The 17,897-nt window shown below is 47.6% G+C and overlaps 7 protein-coding genes across 7 annotated transcripts; 5 read left to right on the forward strand and 2 right to left on the reverse strand.

The window, feature by feature from the left end:
* Nucleotides 1-509: 509 nt before the first annotated feature.
* N7533_008227 (SGNH/GDSL hydrolase family protein) lies at nt 510-2,005 on the forward strand (the record flags this gene model as incomplete). The annotated part of the gene is made up of 4 exons (XM_057104877.1): nt 510-677; nt 732-1,165; nt 1,220-1,330; nt 1,405-2,005. 4 exons carry the CDS (start codon nt 510-512, stop codon nt 2,003-2,005), a joined length of 1,314 nt encoding a protein of 437 aa, XP_056959834.1.
* Nucleotides 2,006-2,163: 158 nt separating this feature from the next.
* Nucleotides 2,164-3,413, reverse strand: N7533_008228 (purine-nucleoside phosphorylase; the record flags this gene model as incomplete). Its single annotated transcript, XM_057104878.1, has 2 exons — nt 2,164-3,231; nt 3,294-3,413. The coding sequence occupies 2 exons, from the start codon at nt 3,411-3,413 to the stop codon at nt 2,164-2,166; spliced, it is 1,188 nt and encodes a 395-aa protein (XP_056959835.1).
* Nucleotides 3,414-5,720: 2,307 nt separating this feature from the next.
* Nucleotides 5,721-6,107, forward strand: N7533_008229 (nuclear transport factor 2 family protein; the record flags this gene model as incomplete). The annotated part of the gene is made up of 1 exon (XM_057104879.1): nt 5,721-6,107. One exon carries the CDS (start codon nt 5,721-5,723, stop codon nt 6,105-6,107), a length of 387 nt encoding a protein of 128 aa, XP_056959836.1.
* Nucleotides 6,108-9,122: 3,015 nt separating this feature from the next.
* On the forward strand, nt 9,123-10,524 carry N7533_008230 (FAD-dependent oxidoreductase; the record flags this gene model as incomplete). Its single annotated transcript, XM_057104880.1, has 2 exons — nt 9,123-10,109; nt 10,165-10,524. 2 exons carry the CDS (start codon nt 9,123-9,125, stop codon nt 10,522-10,524), a joined length of 1,347 nt encoding a protein of 448 aa, XP_056959837.1.
* A 307-nt stretch (nt 10,525-10,831) lies between these two features.
* On the reverse strand, nt 10,832-12,042 carry N7533_008231 (pectate lyase family protein; the record flags this gene model as incomplete). The annotated part of the gene is made up of 5 exons (XM_057104881.1): nt 10,832-11,296; nt 11,352-11,437; nt 11,497-11,582; nt 11,637-11,863; nt 11,938-12,042. 5 exons carry the CDS (start codon nt 12,040-12,042, stop codon nt 10,832-10,834), a joined length of 969 nt encoding a protein of 322 aa, XP_056959838.1.
* Nucleotides 12,043-13,591: 1,549 nt separating this feature from the next.
* On the forward strand, nt 13,592-14,906 carry N7533_008232 (isopenicillin N synthase family dioxygenase; the record flags this gene model as incomplete). The annotated part of the gene is made up of 6 exons (XM_057104882.1): nt 13,592-13,732; nt 13,783-13,935; nt 13,993-14,073; nt 14,128-14,514; nt 14,572-14,751; nt 14,802-14,906. The coding sequence occupies 6 exons, from the start codon at nt 13,592-13,594 to the stop codon at nt 14,904-14,906; spliced, it is 1,047 nt and encodes a 348-aa protein (XP_056959839.1).
* A 1,281-nt stretch (nt 14,907-16,187) lies between these two features.
* On the forward strand, nt 16,188-17,755 carry N7533_008233 (FAD-binding oxidoreductase; the record flags this gene model as incomplete). The annotated part of the gene is made up of 3 exons (XM_057104883.1): nt 16,188-16,319; nt 16,397-17,558; nt 17,628-17,755. The coding sequence occupies 3 exons, from the start codon at nt 16,188-16,190 to the stop codon at nt 17,753-17,755; spliced, it is 1,422 nt and encodes a 473-aa protein (XP_056959840.1).
* Between the last annotated feature and the right edge of the window lie 142 nt (nt 17,756-17,897).

Raw genomic sequence — 17,897 nt, forward strand, 5'->3', positions numbered from 1 at the left:
AGGAAAATTATTTGAAAGAATCCATGGATCATGATTCATTTTCTATGCCATATTGCGCTTATCTTCTTACATGTGTATAGTATTTAGGTTAGTGACATCGTTGACGGGGGGGTCTTGCTATTACAAACCCCGGCCTATAGTTGCCTTTATTGATTGCATAAGGTTATTGACGAGAATTGGCAAATATGGAGCAACTGAGCACTTATTATCTAAAACCAAGAGATAATGCCGATTGAATTCAATGCATTTTCATGGAGAGGGGTCCCGGCAGGGAATACCCCAGGAAATAATCCGTAGAGAGGGGGTTCCCCGCATACTGATCTACTGAAACACGGCAAAAACACCACGATTTACCCATTTTAGCCGACAAATGGGACATAATTAGGATATAAGTCTTGGTTGTGACGAAGGGAAGGCCAGGAAGAATAATAAGAACAACTATAATATAATAATCAAGCAAAGCCCAAGCCTTCCAAAGTAGCCCGGCCTACTTCTCTATGACGATCACAATGTACTGGAGATACCTGTTGGTGGCTCTTGTGGCCCTGGCCAATAATGTGGACTCATTACCACGGTACAAGCAGAATGGCCGTTCCGATGAGAATGATCATTGGGTTGGAATTTGGGCAACGATGCCTCAACTCGTCGAACCCGCAAACCTTCCACCGGTACCTTTTGTATGTTATGCAGACGATAAAGAACATCATTGTTGACTCTAATGATGTGTATAGAATGGCTCAGACTCGGTATTTTACGATAGTACTCTTCGCCAGACCATTCAAGTTAGCCTAGAGGCAAACACAATTCGTTTGAGATTATCTAATGCGTTTGGAGTCAATAATCTCAACATTACTAGTGCGGCTGTGAGCCGGACATCCAATAGTCAAGCCGGAACCAGTGTACTCCAGCCGGGGTCTACGCAGAAGTTGCAGTTTAGCGGAAAGTCGAGTATTTCTATCCCCAGCGGCGGCCTGGCTATTACGGACCCAATTATATTTCCAGTTCAGGCCCAGTCGGTTCTAATGATCGATCTTTTCTTGGAGCATGGGCAAGAAGGCTTCGCTATCACGGGTCATCCTGGAAGTAGGACCACGTCGTTCATGAGTATAGATGACCAAGTCGGGGAGAAAAACTTGACTGGCTCTGTTCAAAGTAGCGAACATTGGTAAGTGATATGATTCTGGAATCCTTTTGAAAAGGCACTGAACGCTAGTCATAGGTACTTTATCAGTGCAGTCGAAGGGCTTCTGAACAAGCGGGCTAGCTCCTTTGCAATAGTTGGTGATAGTATTACGGATGGTCGAGGAAGTACAACAAATGCCAACAACCGGTAAGTATTGACTCCTTGGATTCTGCTGTCGATACAGAGCCTCGGCGTAACGTGTTGCTTATTTGACGAATCAGGTGGCCGGATCTGTTGCAAAAGAAATTGAATAGGGAGAAGGCTACAGAGAAAATTGCTATTCTCAATCAAGCAGCAGGTGGAAACCGCATCCTACATGATAGCTTGGGCCCGAATGCTTTCAGTCGTATTGACCGAGATGTACTGGCACAGCCGGGGGTCAAATATGCGATGATATTCGAGGGAGTGAATGATATTGGTGTTGCAGGACCAGATGTCAGCTCTCAAGCTGAGATTGGGGATCAACTTATCATGGCCTTCCAGCAAATAGCAGCGAGAATTCAAGCAGTCGGGATATTATTTGGAGGAGCCACAATTACACCCTTTGGGACACCGGCCAGCTCTAATTATACCCAGCCTTACTCGGATTCAGAACGAGAAAAAACTCGCCAAAAGGTCAATTCTTTTATCAGGAATAGTGGGATCTTTGACTTTGTACTCGATTTCGACCATGTGTTGCACGATCCGCAGAACCAGTCTGTGCTTTTGGGGAAATTTGATTCAGGAGACCATCTCCACCCCAACGAAGCGGGATATCAGGCGATTGCTGATTATTTCCCTTCTGATTCCAAGGTTTTCTGTAGTGATCAAAGCTGTGTATGAATATTTATTGGTTAAGAAATATGTATACAAAGGAATCAAGTCGCTGAAGATATGTATATGAGTCCCGGCGGAGGCGATGTCGGAGTTACTAAATATTATACCAACTTGAAACTTGTCTATAATTTCACTTGAAGACATGTTTTTCAAGGTTTTATTGATCAGCGGCGAGCGAGACGGTTCAGACTGCGCTTTTTGTAAGCACCGCTCTCCTCTAGTGACTGGGCAACGCCAGGGCCGAAATCCGGGGTGCCTCCAAGAGTGCCAAAGATGTCTCCAATGTAGTTGCTGGGCTTCACACCGACGGAGAAGGTCGCATTCCATCCCTTTCGAATACCCTGAACGACTTCAATGCCAGCAATATAAAGGTTCTTGAGCGCGGGCTCGAATCCACCCTGGTCTGAGTCAACTAGGTTGTAAAGGGCCGAAGCTCCAGGGTAAGGTCTGTCAAAGTCAGATGCAGTTCGCATGACGATGATACGGGCGAAGTCAGTAAGCTTGTGTGCCGAGGACCGCAAGAGAACCTCGAGGGTGGCGTTGTCCTCCTGGGCACTGGAACAGTACTCTCCAGTACCGTTGGTGAACAACCTGGTGGTATTCTCGAATGCAGTCGACAGAAGATTACCGCTGTAGTACACATCCGAGGTTGCAGTATCGCACTCCACGATGCTCGGGGGCAGAGTCGCCGCCTTGTAAAGCCCGCTTGGAGTCTTATAGTGGGCTCGGTACGCCTTGGCAGTGTCTGAATCTGACAGGTTCGCACGGCGAGCGAAGCCAGCAGCAATTTTGCGGAGGTTGTCGTTCACTTCAAAGACCTCAGTACCGTAGATGGTACTTGGGTACTGATCAGGGCGTTTGGAACCATAGGGAATGTATCCGGTAGAATAGTTGTGGGGCAGCTCCCGAATATCGATCTCGTACTGAAGAGCGACCTGAACTGCATAACGAGCAAAAGTTGCAGAGCCGGTGGTGACCCGTTTGGGGTTCACACCAGCTATGCCGGCGATCAAAAAGTATGTCTCGGTCAGGTCGAATAGAGAAGAGAAGGCGACCGCGGTGACTGTTGCGGCTGCATTGATCTCTGCCTCGCCAGTGATCAGTTGGCAGACTTCGTAGTCATCGGTGCAGTGCACATCGGGGTAAATTGATGACAGGCCAGGAACGGTGATGTTATGGGCCAATAGGTCGAATTCAGGGACATTCCACCAAGCCTCAGCTTCGGGCTCGAACTAAAAAAAAAAGTCAGTAAGAGAACTCCATCGGCATAATTTGAAAAGTAGAACTTTTGTACCATAGAAACGATGAACACCTTGGGCGCAATCTTCTCGGCCTGGGCGCTTGAAGCCGAGGTAGCGGTCGCAAGCGCGCTGGCTCCGAGAAGCGAGGCGATCAGAGTTCGGCAGGATAGCATGATGATGAAGCGAGCAATGTTTGCCAGGGACAATCGCGAAAAACTCAATTGAAGATTTTTGCTCGATGGGAGCCTTTGTAGTTTAAATGCCGTAGCAAGTAGCAGCTAAGCTTCGTTTCATTCGCAGATTCTTCGCCCTTGCCCACGATTTTCACACGATAGCATCCATTATTTTCCCGACGAATGTGGAGATCGAGCCGTATCTAGAAGCGATCAGCAACGATCCTGTTGACGAGATTTAGGGCCCGATGACGCTCCTGGACCTCCGATTGGCGTCGGCCCAGCTCAGTGGACTCGGCCACCCGAGAAAGCGCTTTTCTGATAGGGCCGTGAACTGGATTGGACAAGGACAGTCGTTCACCAGGGGAACCTTTCTAGATGGTCAAATAAGCGTTGCCTATCGCTCCTAAACGGTGGCTTATCGCGCGATAATTAGATTCCGTGGCCCAATGGCAATACCCTGACGGGAGAGTGTTAATTAATGGTTATCGCCTTCAGGGGGAGGACCGGTGCCTGTCATGTTTCCTGTCCCTGTTCTCCTTTCTCATCTGGGAAGAAATTTGGCAGGCTATATTCTATTTCATACTTAATACTACTACTTTGGTCACTGGCAGTGTTGATATCGAGTACAAATCTGTGAAAAATGAAAATCCTGCCGTTAACGCGATGACCCACAGGGAATCTGCAATGGGTAGGCAGCTCGACTGTTTGCTAAAAACACTGATTTCGAGATCTGTGATTGTGCATATTTGCTCCCAATTTTCATGACGAAATTTCCAGGGGAATGGCACTCCTGCGGCACCTTTTTCAGTACTAGTATCTTCGACATTGACCTATTGGAGAAAAAGAACCTTTCGGAAAATCGAACCTCCAGGGCTCGCTAACTACCTTGGGCGCTACATCCTTTATATACAGACAGAATGCTATTTACTAGTAATACTAGTACTAGTATATACTGGGCGGACCAAGCTATCATTTTGGCGCCAAGGAGCTTAATTGAATCGTGTGACCTGAAGATAATGTAATTTTACTAAAGCATGAGCTAAAAAGTCACCCATGAATAGACAGTCACCCTTGACTAAAACTCGAAGACCACGGGGCGTAGAGGCTCTTGCAGTAGTACGGAGTACGGAGAATAGCCTCCAAGTTTCGGCCCTCCCCCACTGGCAATCATATCTATTAGCATCGAGAATTACGACTTCTCACAACCACCCCATTTATTGGTGAGAACGTCTCCACGACTACCGCTAATTTTTTAAGTAACCGATAACACTAGAACGTCGATCGGGTTCGATCAGCACAATCTGGACTCGGAAAGAACGCCTAATTGTGAGTTCAGCAAATAAGAGAACAGAATATGTTCAGGGAATATTCAAGACTTGAGTTTAATCCTTCGAAATACGAGGCCACAGACCGTAGCGAGAACCGGAAGGTATTACTAGTAGTTTGAACAGCTTGCTCTCTGTAGAAATTCAGATTAGTTGAATAGGAGTAATAAACAACTTCATATTTCCACCCCGAGCCACAGATCCGTATGTTTCCTATTACTAGCGGAGAGGAGATACTGAGAGAGGTGATTAGTTAAGGCTCTGCCTGGGGCACCCGCAGCCTCAACACTAACTTGAATAATGTCAATGGTTTCAAGTTCCAGGCCCTAGAGATACCCGTTGAACTTGAGCCAGTACAATACTTTTATTTGATCCCATTCGCATTTTCTCGATGATATTCAGGCCCGACCCAAAATTCACTCTAACGGTAGGATCTGGTCATTCAAGTTGGTTTGCCCCAACAGCACAACCTTCATCCGATGACGCGCGGGCTCAAGCCACCGTGGCACCGTGGTGATTGGCGTGGGGCATGACGCATGTCACGGCTTGGTCTGACAGTCCAACGGTCGAATATGTACTCCGTACTCCAGACTCCATAAATAAATCCAGACAACTTTGACAGGGCGCTGATCAGCGGATTCACCCCAACGTCATCCCCTGACGTCATTTTAATCTATCGCGACGCCGTGGCATGCCAACCCTGGGAAACTTGCTTAGTATTCATTAAAATCATCGTCCGACCCCTCTCACAGAGGGGAGAACGAGAAGAAAATCAACTGCACTCACGGTGGCATCTCGTCTGTTTCATACGGTGAGTATTCTTGTTCGCACGGCTAGTAAAATCATATCGCTTCATCCACTAACGACTATAGATTTCCCGGTTATCTATATACTACTAGTAGTAGAGCACACGCACACACAAACACACTGCCTCTCTTTCTCTCTCTCTCTCACTACCCCCTCATTTCCCGTCGTCAAAATGCCAGGGATCCACGACCGAATCCGCGAGGATCTTTACAACAAGGAGCGTGCGCTCTGGACGGCGCTTACCTCGGCCGACCCCGCCCCGGCCGTTCGAAAGCTATGCAATGAAGACGCCAATTTGATGTTCCCGAAGAAGGGTATCATTACACTTGAGGACGAGGAGGGGTTCAAAGATGCTTTGAAACCACCTTTCCACCGGTTCGACGGATATCAACTGGATGAAGTGCGAACTATCATCATTGATCTCATGGCTGGTGTCGTGACCTGTAAGGTTCACGCCGTTAGGGGACACAAACAATACAACGCCACCTCATCGACGACATGGAGTCAAGCATCAGACGGGGAGTGGCGCATCTCATGCCACCAGGAGACTTTGGCATAACGGAGGATACTTTGGACAAACAATTCTTCTTCAGTCCCGTATGAATCTTAATTCCTGAGCGTGATGATATTTGTGACGATAACATGAGGTTATGCGTCTCAAATTGACGAATTTAATATATTTTCATCTCTTTTTTTTTCTCCCCTGGACAAAGTTGATCTCAAATCGCAATAGACACCGCACTTTGCACCAATCGATGATGCTTAGTCTGCAGAGCCACAACCAAAGCTGGCTGATCGATAGAAATTTCCCTTTTCTCGATTATATCGTCCATGTCTTGGACCATGCAATATGTGAACTTTTCTTCTCCGAGTCTTTCCAAGGTTGGGTACATGGTCAGATTGGTCGTAACCTTCAAGGAAGCCCGACTCGGAGGCACTGAAAATTCAGCCGGTCAACGGCAAAAAGGATCGAGATACTAGATCACCGTGAAGCGTTGAGAATAGAACCTCGAAGATACATGGCTTCAGGTTCTGTGGTTCTCTTTCCAGTCACGAGGTCCGTTCTTGAAGATTGCATGACTCGAGCCATTTAACGGGACATCTCTGGAATTTGAAGAGTTCAGATATATTTGTTCCTCTCGGCCAATATTATTAGTACTAGTAGCTTGGTTCACAACCCTGGAGGTGCCCTGAGGGTTGGAATCATCAGTGGGGTTTGATCGTGTCCGAGTCAGCGACTCGGAGCTTCTAAACGATATTTCCGTTGCGTGTTCGAAGAGGCCTCCATTATGGTCATGTTCCAAGGTTCCCACTGAATATCCTTCTGCCGTGATTCGGCCCCAGCGTAGCTCTAAGCATACTAGCTGTTCATTAGCTGGAAAATCGTACCGCAACCAAATATATGTATGAGAGTGGCCAGCTTCCTTGTACTTTCAGCCATGTTGTGATTTGCGGGGGTCACGGGCGACAAAGGCTTCTCCTAACCAATCAACAAAGGGTGACCAGTTATATATGGAGCTGTGATCGCTGCGATCGAGATTTCGGGGCCCCTTTCGCCCGAATCGGGTCGGGAGGGGGACTCGGACTCGGAGACGGCGCGTATGCGGTGATAAAGGATGCCTAGCATCCACTGCCTCAGGCATCCAAGGCTGCGCCTTCGCTATATCCATGGATAGTTTCACCTTATTCCTCTCTCTCTTCCATCTGCCCATGATCACTTCCGTCCACGGGTGTCTGGCTTCCATCTCCTGGCAGACCTCCGACAGTATGGAAAAGGCCTGACTCTCTGAACATTTTGACAAGCATTGATGACTCCCAGTGATCTCATAGCTTGATCCTGCTCACGAGATGGAAGTGGAATATTCTTCGAGTCGTATCTGAAAAGAGGATGAAGCATGTTATATGGGAGCCGTCCGGATAAGTCGTTTTGAGTTGGACATTTGGCCTGTTTGTAAGTCAAATTGTGACGGGCTTTCTAGCCGAGGGAGTAGGATCCATGGATAATATGAGACGGATTGCAGACCAGTATCCGGTCTGTCAAGAATCTCTGCCTATTATTAAGCAGGCCACTCGCGCTAACGATAAATGGACACTAGAATTTGTGCTGTTTGTGCCTGCATTGCCCAGATGCACTTTTGGAGCCTCGGATCGTCTGTGCCCCAACGGCCCGCAAACCCTTCGCCTAAAGCCTGTGGGGCCGGAGAGTGAGCGTGTTGCACGGCAGGCTACATTTTATATCAAACGGCGGTGTTAGTAGTAGTACCCTCTCTCCAGGGCTAGTATTGGGCTAGACATCATCAGGAAAAGAGCTCCGGGTGCATGCATCTGCCTAGTATAATCAGATCCACCTTGTTTGGTCACCGGGCGAATGGAAAAGAAGAAATTTCATTCTTCCTTGATTCAAGCTGCACGAACCCGGAATTAGCATACTAACTAATAATCGACCTTGTACCGAATACAAATGAAGAAAATATGAGCTCCATAAATCTTCATTCTTTTTCTTGCTTCTCATGATTGCTGGTACATTTTGTGATCCGACCGACCATTCGTCAGCTTTTTTTAGCAAGCAAAAAGAAAGGAAAAAAAAAGGAACGGTCGGTCAAATTTGGCGCTCTACTCATTGAGATTCGTGTTACTTGCTTGTATAAGAAGAGCCTTATCCGATCTGAGCGATTGACACACATACAGTATCAGTCCGTGTTCAATAATCACCACCCACTACCCCATTAATCAATTCACATCGCAGGAGTTTGCCCCTTTTGTTGGGGGCAAATAAGCGGAACTAGCGGGACGGGGAACTGAATATTCACGCTGCGGCAGGTTACGGACCGAGGACGTTAGTTGGTCAGTCATTAGTACGGATTAAATGCACCTCCAGGGGTGGCAAGCCTCGGAACAGCTATCCAGCAAGGTGCTGGCTGCATTAGTGCAACCTAATGATGACCCAGAAAATTCGGCAACTCGGAAGTCTTCCTTCAGGTCCTTTTGTTTCTTTGTTCCTTTTCGAGGCTTCCGCTTCTGTCAAGAGAGTCGCCACCAAAATTCAAACCATTACCATCGACGCCCTAGCCCGTCATGCCCCAGGGTCTGGACGAGGCGAATTGGCGGTCTGATGGCAATGGTTTGTGATTCATCACTTTCTTTGCTTATTTATTTCTGACTGTCACTCATATTTGCGGAGAAACACAAGAAACATGAGAACCCGCACCCTATAGAATTATCCATTCGGAGAGCTCCACAACGGTTCCATGGCTACGTACCCTTCTTATCTGGGAAAATGCCGAAGGATCGCCTAACCCGGCCGAGGGAACCTAGAATCCTTCCGGACATGATGGTTCATTTATTTACTAGTTATACCAACGTCGATCATTGGTCGCGGAAGTCTTCGACCTTTTCCTGCAGAAGAATTTTCAACAACGGCGCTAAATCCCTTGCAAAGCCCGTGTCAGCCGAGTAATCGAAGTGGATCTTGATTTCAAGCTGACATTCCCCAATTAGCCCAGATCATTTTGTGTTCTCAAGAGAGTGGCTCAGGAATCTACGACTGGCGGCGATTTCCCGCTTTTGTCTTGCGATGGATACCATTCACTTGCCCCGAGATATCATTATAGTCGGCGCAGGCATTGCAGGAATCGCTTGTGCCCTCGCGCTCTCCCACGAACTTTCTCCCTATGTGCCCGACCTCAGAATAAAAATTTACGAGCGACATGATATCTTATCCACATCCGGGGGAGCGATTAACCTGACACCCGTCGCGCAACGTCACCTTGCCCAGCTTGGGATTCTCGAGGAGCTGGACCGCATGGGCTCTGAGGGGGGAGCAGAGGTCGATGCTATTTCACTATACTCTATACGATCTGGCCGCTCAATCGGTTCAATTAGCTTTGTCGACCATCATGGAAATGGTTATGGAGGATTCAAAGGTCGCCGGGTGATGCGCATTGTGCTCTCAATGGCGATGCTGACATTGGCGGAACGATCCCCTAACATCGAATTGATATTCGGCAAAAAGGTGGTCGGAGGCGAAGAAACCGAGAGTAACGCCGTTGTTCATTTCAAAGATGGATCCAAGGCTGTCGGCGATTTGGTGATCGGCTGCGATGGAGTTCACTCTGCGGTTCGCACATGCTGGGTCGATCCAGATACCCCATCTGAATATACTGGTATATCGTTTCTGCAGGCTACCGTACCATCAGACAGTATTTCTTCACCCATGCATTTCCGCTCATCGGCCCTCAATATTTCACGACAAGGCTCGATGTTGACCAGCTACTGCGATCGCGACCGTGAGCAAATCTTCGCTGCCGCGACTGTGCAATTTAGCCAAGATGACTTGAGCTATTATCGGATCGAGCCCGGGCAAGACTGGGCAACGCGAAATAGGATAAAGTGTGCGCTTCGTCGGGAGGTTCAAAATCGTTTCGCCAAAACTGCTATACCTTGCATTCGGGAGATAGTCAACAGTGATGCAGACTGGATGCTTTACCCTGTTCATCAAGTACCACCAGGTGGCAGATGGTGCACAAATCGTGTGATTTTGCTTGGCGATGCAGCACATGCGGTATGGTCTATTCTAATCGTTTTTTTCTGTTCAAGTATTAACATTTCCTCCCCAGATGCCTCCTAGAGACGAGTCCGCCGCCTACGCACTAGACGATGCAATTCTCTTTGCTCGTATTCTAGTCCGTTATCGATCGGAACCACTGCCCGAGGTATTTGATGCGTATGAGAGTATGCGCCGCGGAACCATCGAACAAGCTTTCAAAGAATCTCATCGTATGTGGGATCGAAATCGTGATATGGGTATGTTAGAGGGTCGACTTAAGGAGTGGTTGATGCCGTTTTATCTACGCAGCCACCGTGACAAGCGCGAAGCAGCGTGGGAGTTTGACGCGGCTAAGATTACAATTCCTACACCTGCCCCTAGTGAAGATTTAGTGTCTTTGAATTCATTTTTGAAGGAGCAGACGACATGAACAAAAAAACGGAGCATTGCATCTAATGGATCGCTTACGGTGTTCGGACTATATATGATGGCGTGATGGGTGATTTTTCGGTCTGGTATCCTACGGTAACTTATTCTAGTCCTAGTCAAGCGTGACATGGCATGCTTTCTTTATACTGAAATTGGGTACGGATTACAAAAATCTGGTTCCTGTGATGCGTTTCTGGAGACATGAAATAAGTTTCATTTCCCACTAGATAAATCCTCCAACCTATTCAAGTTCACCCTGTCGAGCCGAGTAGAATGGATGATCAGCCAAGCCTCATAATATCCTTCAATTAGAAAGACAGAGTCTGTCCAGCAGTTCCAACAACTGCGCTCTTGACATTGCCAGATCCAACAAGACTGTAGCTGTATGGCACGGATGTGAGTGTTCCTGCTGTGGCAGTGTTCTCGCCAGTGCCAAAGTCATTATCATTGGCTACCGCGTAACCACCATCAGTGGAATACAAGGGCTTCTTGCTTCCAGAGAAGGCGTTCGACTCGACAAGCAGCTGGGCACCCTGACGAGTGTTGATTCCATCATTCACATCCAAGAAGTAGCTGTTGTAGATATGGCCGGTACCAAAGCGGAAAGAAGGGGTGCGGGAGTTGATGTTGTACCAGTAGTTGTTGTTCTGGGTCACACGCAAGTGTCCGGTATCCTCAGCACTGTTGCTGTCGGAGTGGCCGATCAGAGATGCCTTCCAGTGGTCATGGATAAAGGTGTTGGAAACGGTGACGTAGTCCGCTGCGTGGGTAAGCTGGCTAGAGTGAGTGTTTCGCCAATAAATCAAGGTAACTAATTGAGGCTCTTACATCAATAAGACCATCATAGTAGTCTTTGTCGTGGTCCAGGTCAGATGAAACATCGCAGTGGTCAATCCAAACATTGTTTGACAACTCTGCATCAAGTCAGTATGGAAAAGGTGATCTGGTAACGATAATAAATGAATATACTCACGAACGCCAATGGCATCCCCATTGTCGGCAAGAACCTTCTGAACTCCCAAATTACGGATGATCACGTTGGAAGCCGACTTAACCAGTCTGGAATTTGTAAGTTTATATCACCTCGCCCAATGATTGCAGCCTCGAACTTACACTCCGAATCCGACCAGGATAGCATTCGAGTCCTTGCCGATGATGCTGGTGTTGCTGCCTACACGAGCCTGATCCGCGGTCTGGGTGATCTTTCCATTGACAACGACAACCTTCTTGGCGTCTCCAGAGACGGCTGCAGTGAAAGCAGCGTAGGAAGACACAGTAGTGGTGGTACCACCAGCGCCACCAGTGGTACCTCCATTCTGGCTGGCATAGCCGGTAGCGGCCTAAAATTTTGATTAATCAGGATTCTATTGCAGAAAAGAGAGAATAGAATTGGGGCAATTAAAATAATGCATACATCGTTAACGCTTGCCCGCTTTTCAAAGTTGTTGCTTGATGTCGGTACTCCAAGCGCGAGTCCGGACAGACAAAGCACGGCGGCGATCAGCTTGGAAGGAGCCATTTTCGAGGGAAAACTGGTTCAGTTTGATGGTAAAGCTTGAAGATGTTGTTGCAAGATGGAGAGGTATAAAACGATAGAAGGAAATATCTAGGACTTTATAGACCTGGTAAATAGCCATATGGGCCCTTCACCAAGACAGCTCTCTACTAGCTCGGATGGTCATTTCATGCAGCAGATTGGAAATCTTGGCGAATCCAATATACTGTGGAGATGAATTAATGCACGAGTCTAATGGTTTGATTCTCTGACGAATTTTGTGTCAAGTTGTCCCTGTGGAGGCCGCGTCTACCACTGGCATGCAGGGATAGTGTATTTAGTCCCGCTGGGCGCCACAGCTTGGCATGAACATCTCTCCCCGCTTCCGCCACGGAGAGACGCAGGCATCGCGCATATAAAATTGCAGTTGGTGGATTTGTTCGAGCTGTTTCTTCAGTGGCTAGGATGCAAGTTTTGCCGATCTTGCTCGCTGGAGTCCTTCCACGAATAAACTTGAAAGGGTAGGAGGGCCGGTTTGTTTAAAGAGTGCCAAGACCATAAGGGTTTCACCGTCTCGCATACCACTTGGCAGGGTCATATGAAGGAGAAGGGGGCTGTGCTCTGCTGAAACTATTTCCATCAATCCAGAGATCATTCTTCGGTGGTAATTGCACGAGTGTTTCGTTCAGCCGTTCCAGCAGCCCCGGTGCCATTAATAGTGGAGCTATGCTCTGAAATGCACTCAAGACATAATACTACTAGTAGTTTATTCACGTTTGTGTCTTATGAGAGTTTATATTAATTAGGGATAAGGCATGATATATATGGACCCGAAACGAGCTTGGCTACCAATACTAATGCTATTAGTAGTAGGACCTGATCAATATGGCTAGAACACTAGTAGTCTTGAGTACCTACAAAGCGAATAACCGATGAGGAGCTGACTGAGTAGGTAATGAACCAACCACTGCACTCGTTACCGGTCTAGAATAATTAGACAAGTGTCTCAGGCGTGAAGAAACCCCACGTAGGCTACCATCGAACTGCCCCCCACGGATCACAAGCCCGGTTTCCTTTTACTAGTAGTTTCGGTAGATTCGATATTCCTGAGCCCCTGTGACAAGATAAAGGCAGTGTTCTGTATATATTTTCAGGAAACTCTTCAAGTTGAGGGCTTGATAAGATCTCATAGGAAAAGGTATACAAGGCTACCTACCTAGGTATGCTCGAGAGTAGTTAAAGCTGGCTGTGCAGCATGATACTAGTTGGATTCGATTTCCGAAGAGGTCTGAGCAGGTGAAATCAAAATATTCTATAGATTCTGCGAGACAAAAGATGGCCGTTGCAAAAGTAGTAATATTGAAGGGAACTGCGATAGTGCTCGGGCAGCTAGATATTGGATTGATGGGAATTGCGACATTTTTCATTGGGCTGAGTAATATCGTTCTCCCCCGCGTCTCGGGGAGAAACTTCGGCCCCCCCAAATGCAATCCCCTTGACACACCCGGAGCTATTCGTGGAATCCGCGCTGAATTTTAATGAGCTGAAGTTCAATGAATTCAAGCTTGAAAATATGACACATTCTTTCTCCTCGGTACCTCAGGTTGATTATGCTCGGCTACAGGACAAGACCACCCGACAAGAAGAGCTGGATAAACTTCGAAACGCGATATTTGTCGTCGGATTTTTGTATTTGACCAATACCGGACTAGAGGTATGAGGTATAGGAGATATACCAAGCCTCCGAGACTGACGGCGAGCTAGGGTTTGATCCGCCACACTCATGACGAATTGCCACAGCTATTCGATCTTCCGGCAGAGGTGAAAGAGAATTGCAACATGATACACTCCGCCTCATTCCTTGGCTACACCCGTCTTGGCGCGGAAACCACGGCATTAAACACAGATCTTCGCGAGGTAAGTGGTGTATATTATTTGACCGGCGGATTGATTCTTCCTTGCTGACCGACCAAGCAATTCGACTTTGGTACTCCAGGTATGACAACGTGGACGGAGCAACACCCGTTCTGGCAGAGGCTAGAGGGCTCCAACCAGGTATGCACATCTCTTGCGTTGTGATTGCATCTAATTCTGATGACTGTGATATAGTATCCAAACAAATCGGGAGCCCAGGAGTTAGTGGAGAATTACATCTCCCAGATTGATAGACTGGCCCAGGAATTTGTCCATCTGGTGGCAGAATGTCTCTCTCTTCCCGTGGATACATTTGATAGCTTCAAGGGCAAAATGAGCCGTTTGAAGTTTGTCAAATATCCTCCATCAGCGCCAGACTCCCAGGGAGTCGGCCCACACAAAGATTCTGCCGGGCTATTCACTTTTCTCTCGCAGGACAATACCGGTGGGCTTCAGGTCTTGAATAAAAACGGGGAATGGATCGACGTGCCACCCATCGAAGGAAGTCTGGTAGTGAATATTCAGCAGGGATTTGAAGCCATCACTGGAGGTGTTTGCGCAGCCACCACCCATCGAGTTATCGTAAGATCCCAGCAGTTGCCCAATTTCGCCTCGTTGATCAAGGCTAAAATTATACAGGCGCCGACCTCGCAAACTCGATATAGCATTCCATTCTTCTTGGGTGTTCGGCTTGATCTGACACTATCTCAGCTGGAGGAGTCGGCAGCGCATATTGTCCAGCGCATCCCGACATCTGACGATCGGAAAAAGCGAGCTGTTGATGTTCCGAGCGAGTTTCTTTCCCCTCTATATTCGTGTGTAAGTTCGTCCGTCTTTGAATGAGGGAAATTCTCTCTGACCGTATCTAGTTTGGTGAAGCCCATTTACGGAATCGCATTTTGAGTCATCCAGACGTTGGGCGTCGCTGGTATCCCGAGCTTTTTGAACGGTATTCGAAACAGACATTGAAATAAGTTTATAGTTGATCCTTAGCGAGCAAGAATGGTGATCTGGTATGAAGTCGAATTTGCTGTAACAACCGTCAATGTTTGGCTTCATCCATCAAAAACGATATACTAAATCAATGTGTACCCTCTACATGTCAAAGAACCCGACAAGTCTGCAGCCAGTGCCGCTGTATGGTGTTTTCTGCCGTGCAAGAGCGTGCGTTACAATACCGACTCGACATTAATTCTTTCTCTATGTTCTACCAAATGCCTTCTAGTGGAGTAACCTCGCATTCCACGGCTCTTAGGTTCTAGCACCTAGTTGGGACTGGTTATCATTGAGAGACCCGATAGTTGAGACTTTAGAGGAATGCTTCAAGTGTCTGGAAAGAGCATCAAGTCCAGAGGACTCTCTTATACAGAATCTACCAATACAACCAGAACTCATTATAACTTTATTTAGAATTTTCCATGGCGAGTCCTTGTGTTGCCAATGGAAGATATCTTCACTATTGATCAGTAGTCAGTGGTCAGTGGCCAGTGGTCACACATGCTCTCTTCACCCAAAGTGGACAATTTCACCTCAGAAATTCCACTCCTCCGTCATTTACCAATCAGGCTATGAATATTTTGAATTTACTTTACTCCGCCTCATACGCGATATATCTTTTGTTGAATTCGATTGCCAGTCTCACAGTCCAACCTGATCCTGGAGGTTACCACACCGTCTCAATGTAACTAATCCCTGCCTGTGTATCCCTCGGATCTCACATAAACTCAAAGTATATTCTATTCCTGGAAGTAGACTGGCCTTGTACGCCTGAAAATTATGCTTCACTCACGAAGAATATTAGTAATGAATATCGGAACGTTCCGTGACCTGCGTTCGCCAAAGTCCTCAACCCATGCATGTGAAGGGGTTTGCCGACAAACACACTCGCTCAAGTCTGAGCTTCATGATTGGAAGTAGAAATTGTTTTGAGGCCAGCTGTTTTTGAAACCCCGATGGGATAGAAATACTATGTAGTGGGAGGTCAGGGCACCGGGCATATTTCATTGTTATCGCTTCCTCTTAGTACTAAAGATTCTAGTTATGAGCATGCATATATACCGCCTCTCAATAGGTCAAGTTCCGAAAATGAAATTCTAGCTCTGGAGTAGCCCTGTTCACGCTTGACTATTCACTCGGACCTCGCGAGTGAGAGTTGCGTTTACCCCGCCCACCTGGGCAAGCGCGCATCAGAAGCCCTGAATACCCCACCCCTCAACCTTCACTCTTCAACCCCTTGCATATCGCATCGAATCACAATGACGACCATCAGCACCTTTGCCATCGACACTCTGCGTAGTCGTTTGACGACAGCGATCATTTATACGCCTGGGACGGATGGGTATGAGGAAAGTCTGGTCCGGTGGTCGGATACTGGGAGGAAACGCGCTGTAAGCGAATATACTCACCGAAGAATGTATGGCAGAATTTTTGAATGACTGACGGATTAACTGTTCGCCCGCTCAAGGGAGTTGTGGTTCAACCAATTGACCCGATAGATATTCAAGCCGCTCTGCTCTGGGCACGGGAAGAAGACATCGATATCGCCGTCAAGGGCGGTGGTCACTCAACAGCTGGCACCAGCTCCAGTGACGGCGGGCTGGTTATTGACCTATCACGAATGAACAAGGTAACTGTGGATTGCACGAACAACACTATCACAGCGCAGGGTGGTGCGACGTGGAAGGAAGTTGACAATGGGGGCGCTCTTCATAACCTGGTCACCGTCGGAGGCACTGTCAATCATACCGGCGTTGGGGGTCTCACTCTGGGTGCAGGGTATGGCTGGCTATCGGGTCAGCTTGGCTTGACGATTGACAATCTGTTGTCTGTGTCGGTTGTCCTTGCGGATGGGAGTCTCGTCAAGGCTTCTGCGACCGAACATCCGGAGTTGTTCTGGGGTCTGCGAGGTGCGGGCTACAACTTTGGCGTGGCTGTGGAATTTACTTACCAAGCTTATGAGAGAGCTAATCCTGTCTATGCGGGCCTCATGGCTTTCCCTCCTCATCAACTAGAGAAAGTGATTCAGCTATTGAATGGCCTTCTGGCAGAGCCAGACTCTCGCGCCGGTGCCATGTGTTTCTTTGCCCAGGCACCCGATGGTTCTGGACCGATGGTAATTGTCATTTGCTTCTACGATGGTACGAAGGAGGAGGGTCAAGCGCAATTCGCTGGATTTCTCGCCTTGGAGCCTGTTCTCAATACTGTTGACATGATTCCATACGCCACAGTCAACACCTTGCAAAACCCCTCCGCCACCTATGGGGACCGCAAAGCATTCAAGGGGATATTCTTCGAGCCACCACTGGATCCAAAATTTGTGCGGTCTATTTTTGACGACTTCATGGCTAAGTTGAAAAGCGAGCCCGACTTGAAGGCCTCTGCTATCATTCTGGAATTCATTGACATGCGCAAGATTTGCGAAGTCCCGCTGTCTGCTACTGCCTTCGCCAGTCGAAACTCAACCCAGAATGGATTACTTGCTCTTCGATGGACGGATGCCAGCAAAGATTTGGAGCACAGGGCGTGGGCGCGCGAGGCCCAGGCTAAGTGGAAGGCGGAGCTAGATGCGCAAGCCAAGGGGCACGAGGCCGGTGAATATGTGCCTCAATACATCAACTATGCCGAGCGTGAGTATTATATCCGAGACCAATTTCCTTATTTTTCACTTCTTGTCATAAACACTAACACCTTATCAGCGGGTGACTCTGTCGTACCGAATATCTACGGTGAGAATCTTGCACGCTTACAGAGGGTCAAATCCCAGTACGATCCGACAAATGTTTTCAACAAAATGCATCCCATTTCGGTAGCCCCTTCCAATTAGATGGAATAAATATCGAGCATACATACTAGTAAGACATGTGACCAATCTTCAAGTTGAAGTGAGCAGGAATTATCATGATAATGATGAATGATCCCTCCAAATTTGTTCACTTTGAATGGAATAGAAAACAGCGTATAGTATT

Source organism: Penicillium manginii (genome assembly GCF_028828005.1).
Source record: "Penicillium manginii strain IBT 31320 chromosome Unknown utg000005l:1.0-5665137.0:1.0-5668048.0, whole genome shotgun sequence".
Classification (NCBI taxonomy): Eukaryota; Fungi; Ascomycota; class Eurotiomycetes; order Eurotiales; family Aspergillaceae; genus Penicillium; species Penicillium manginii.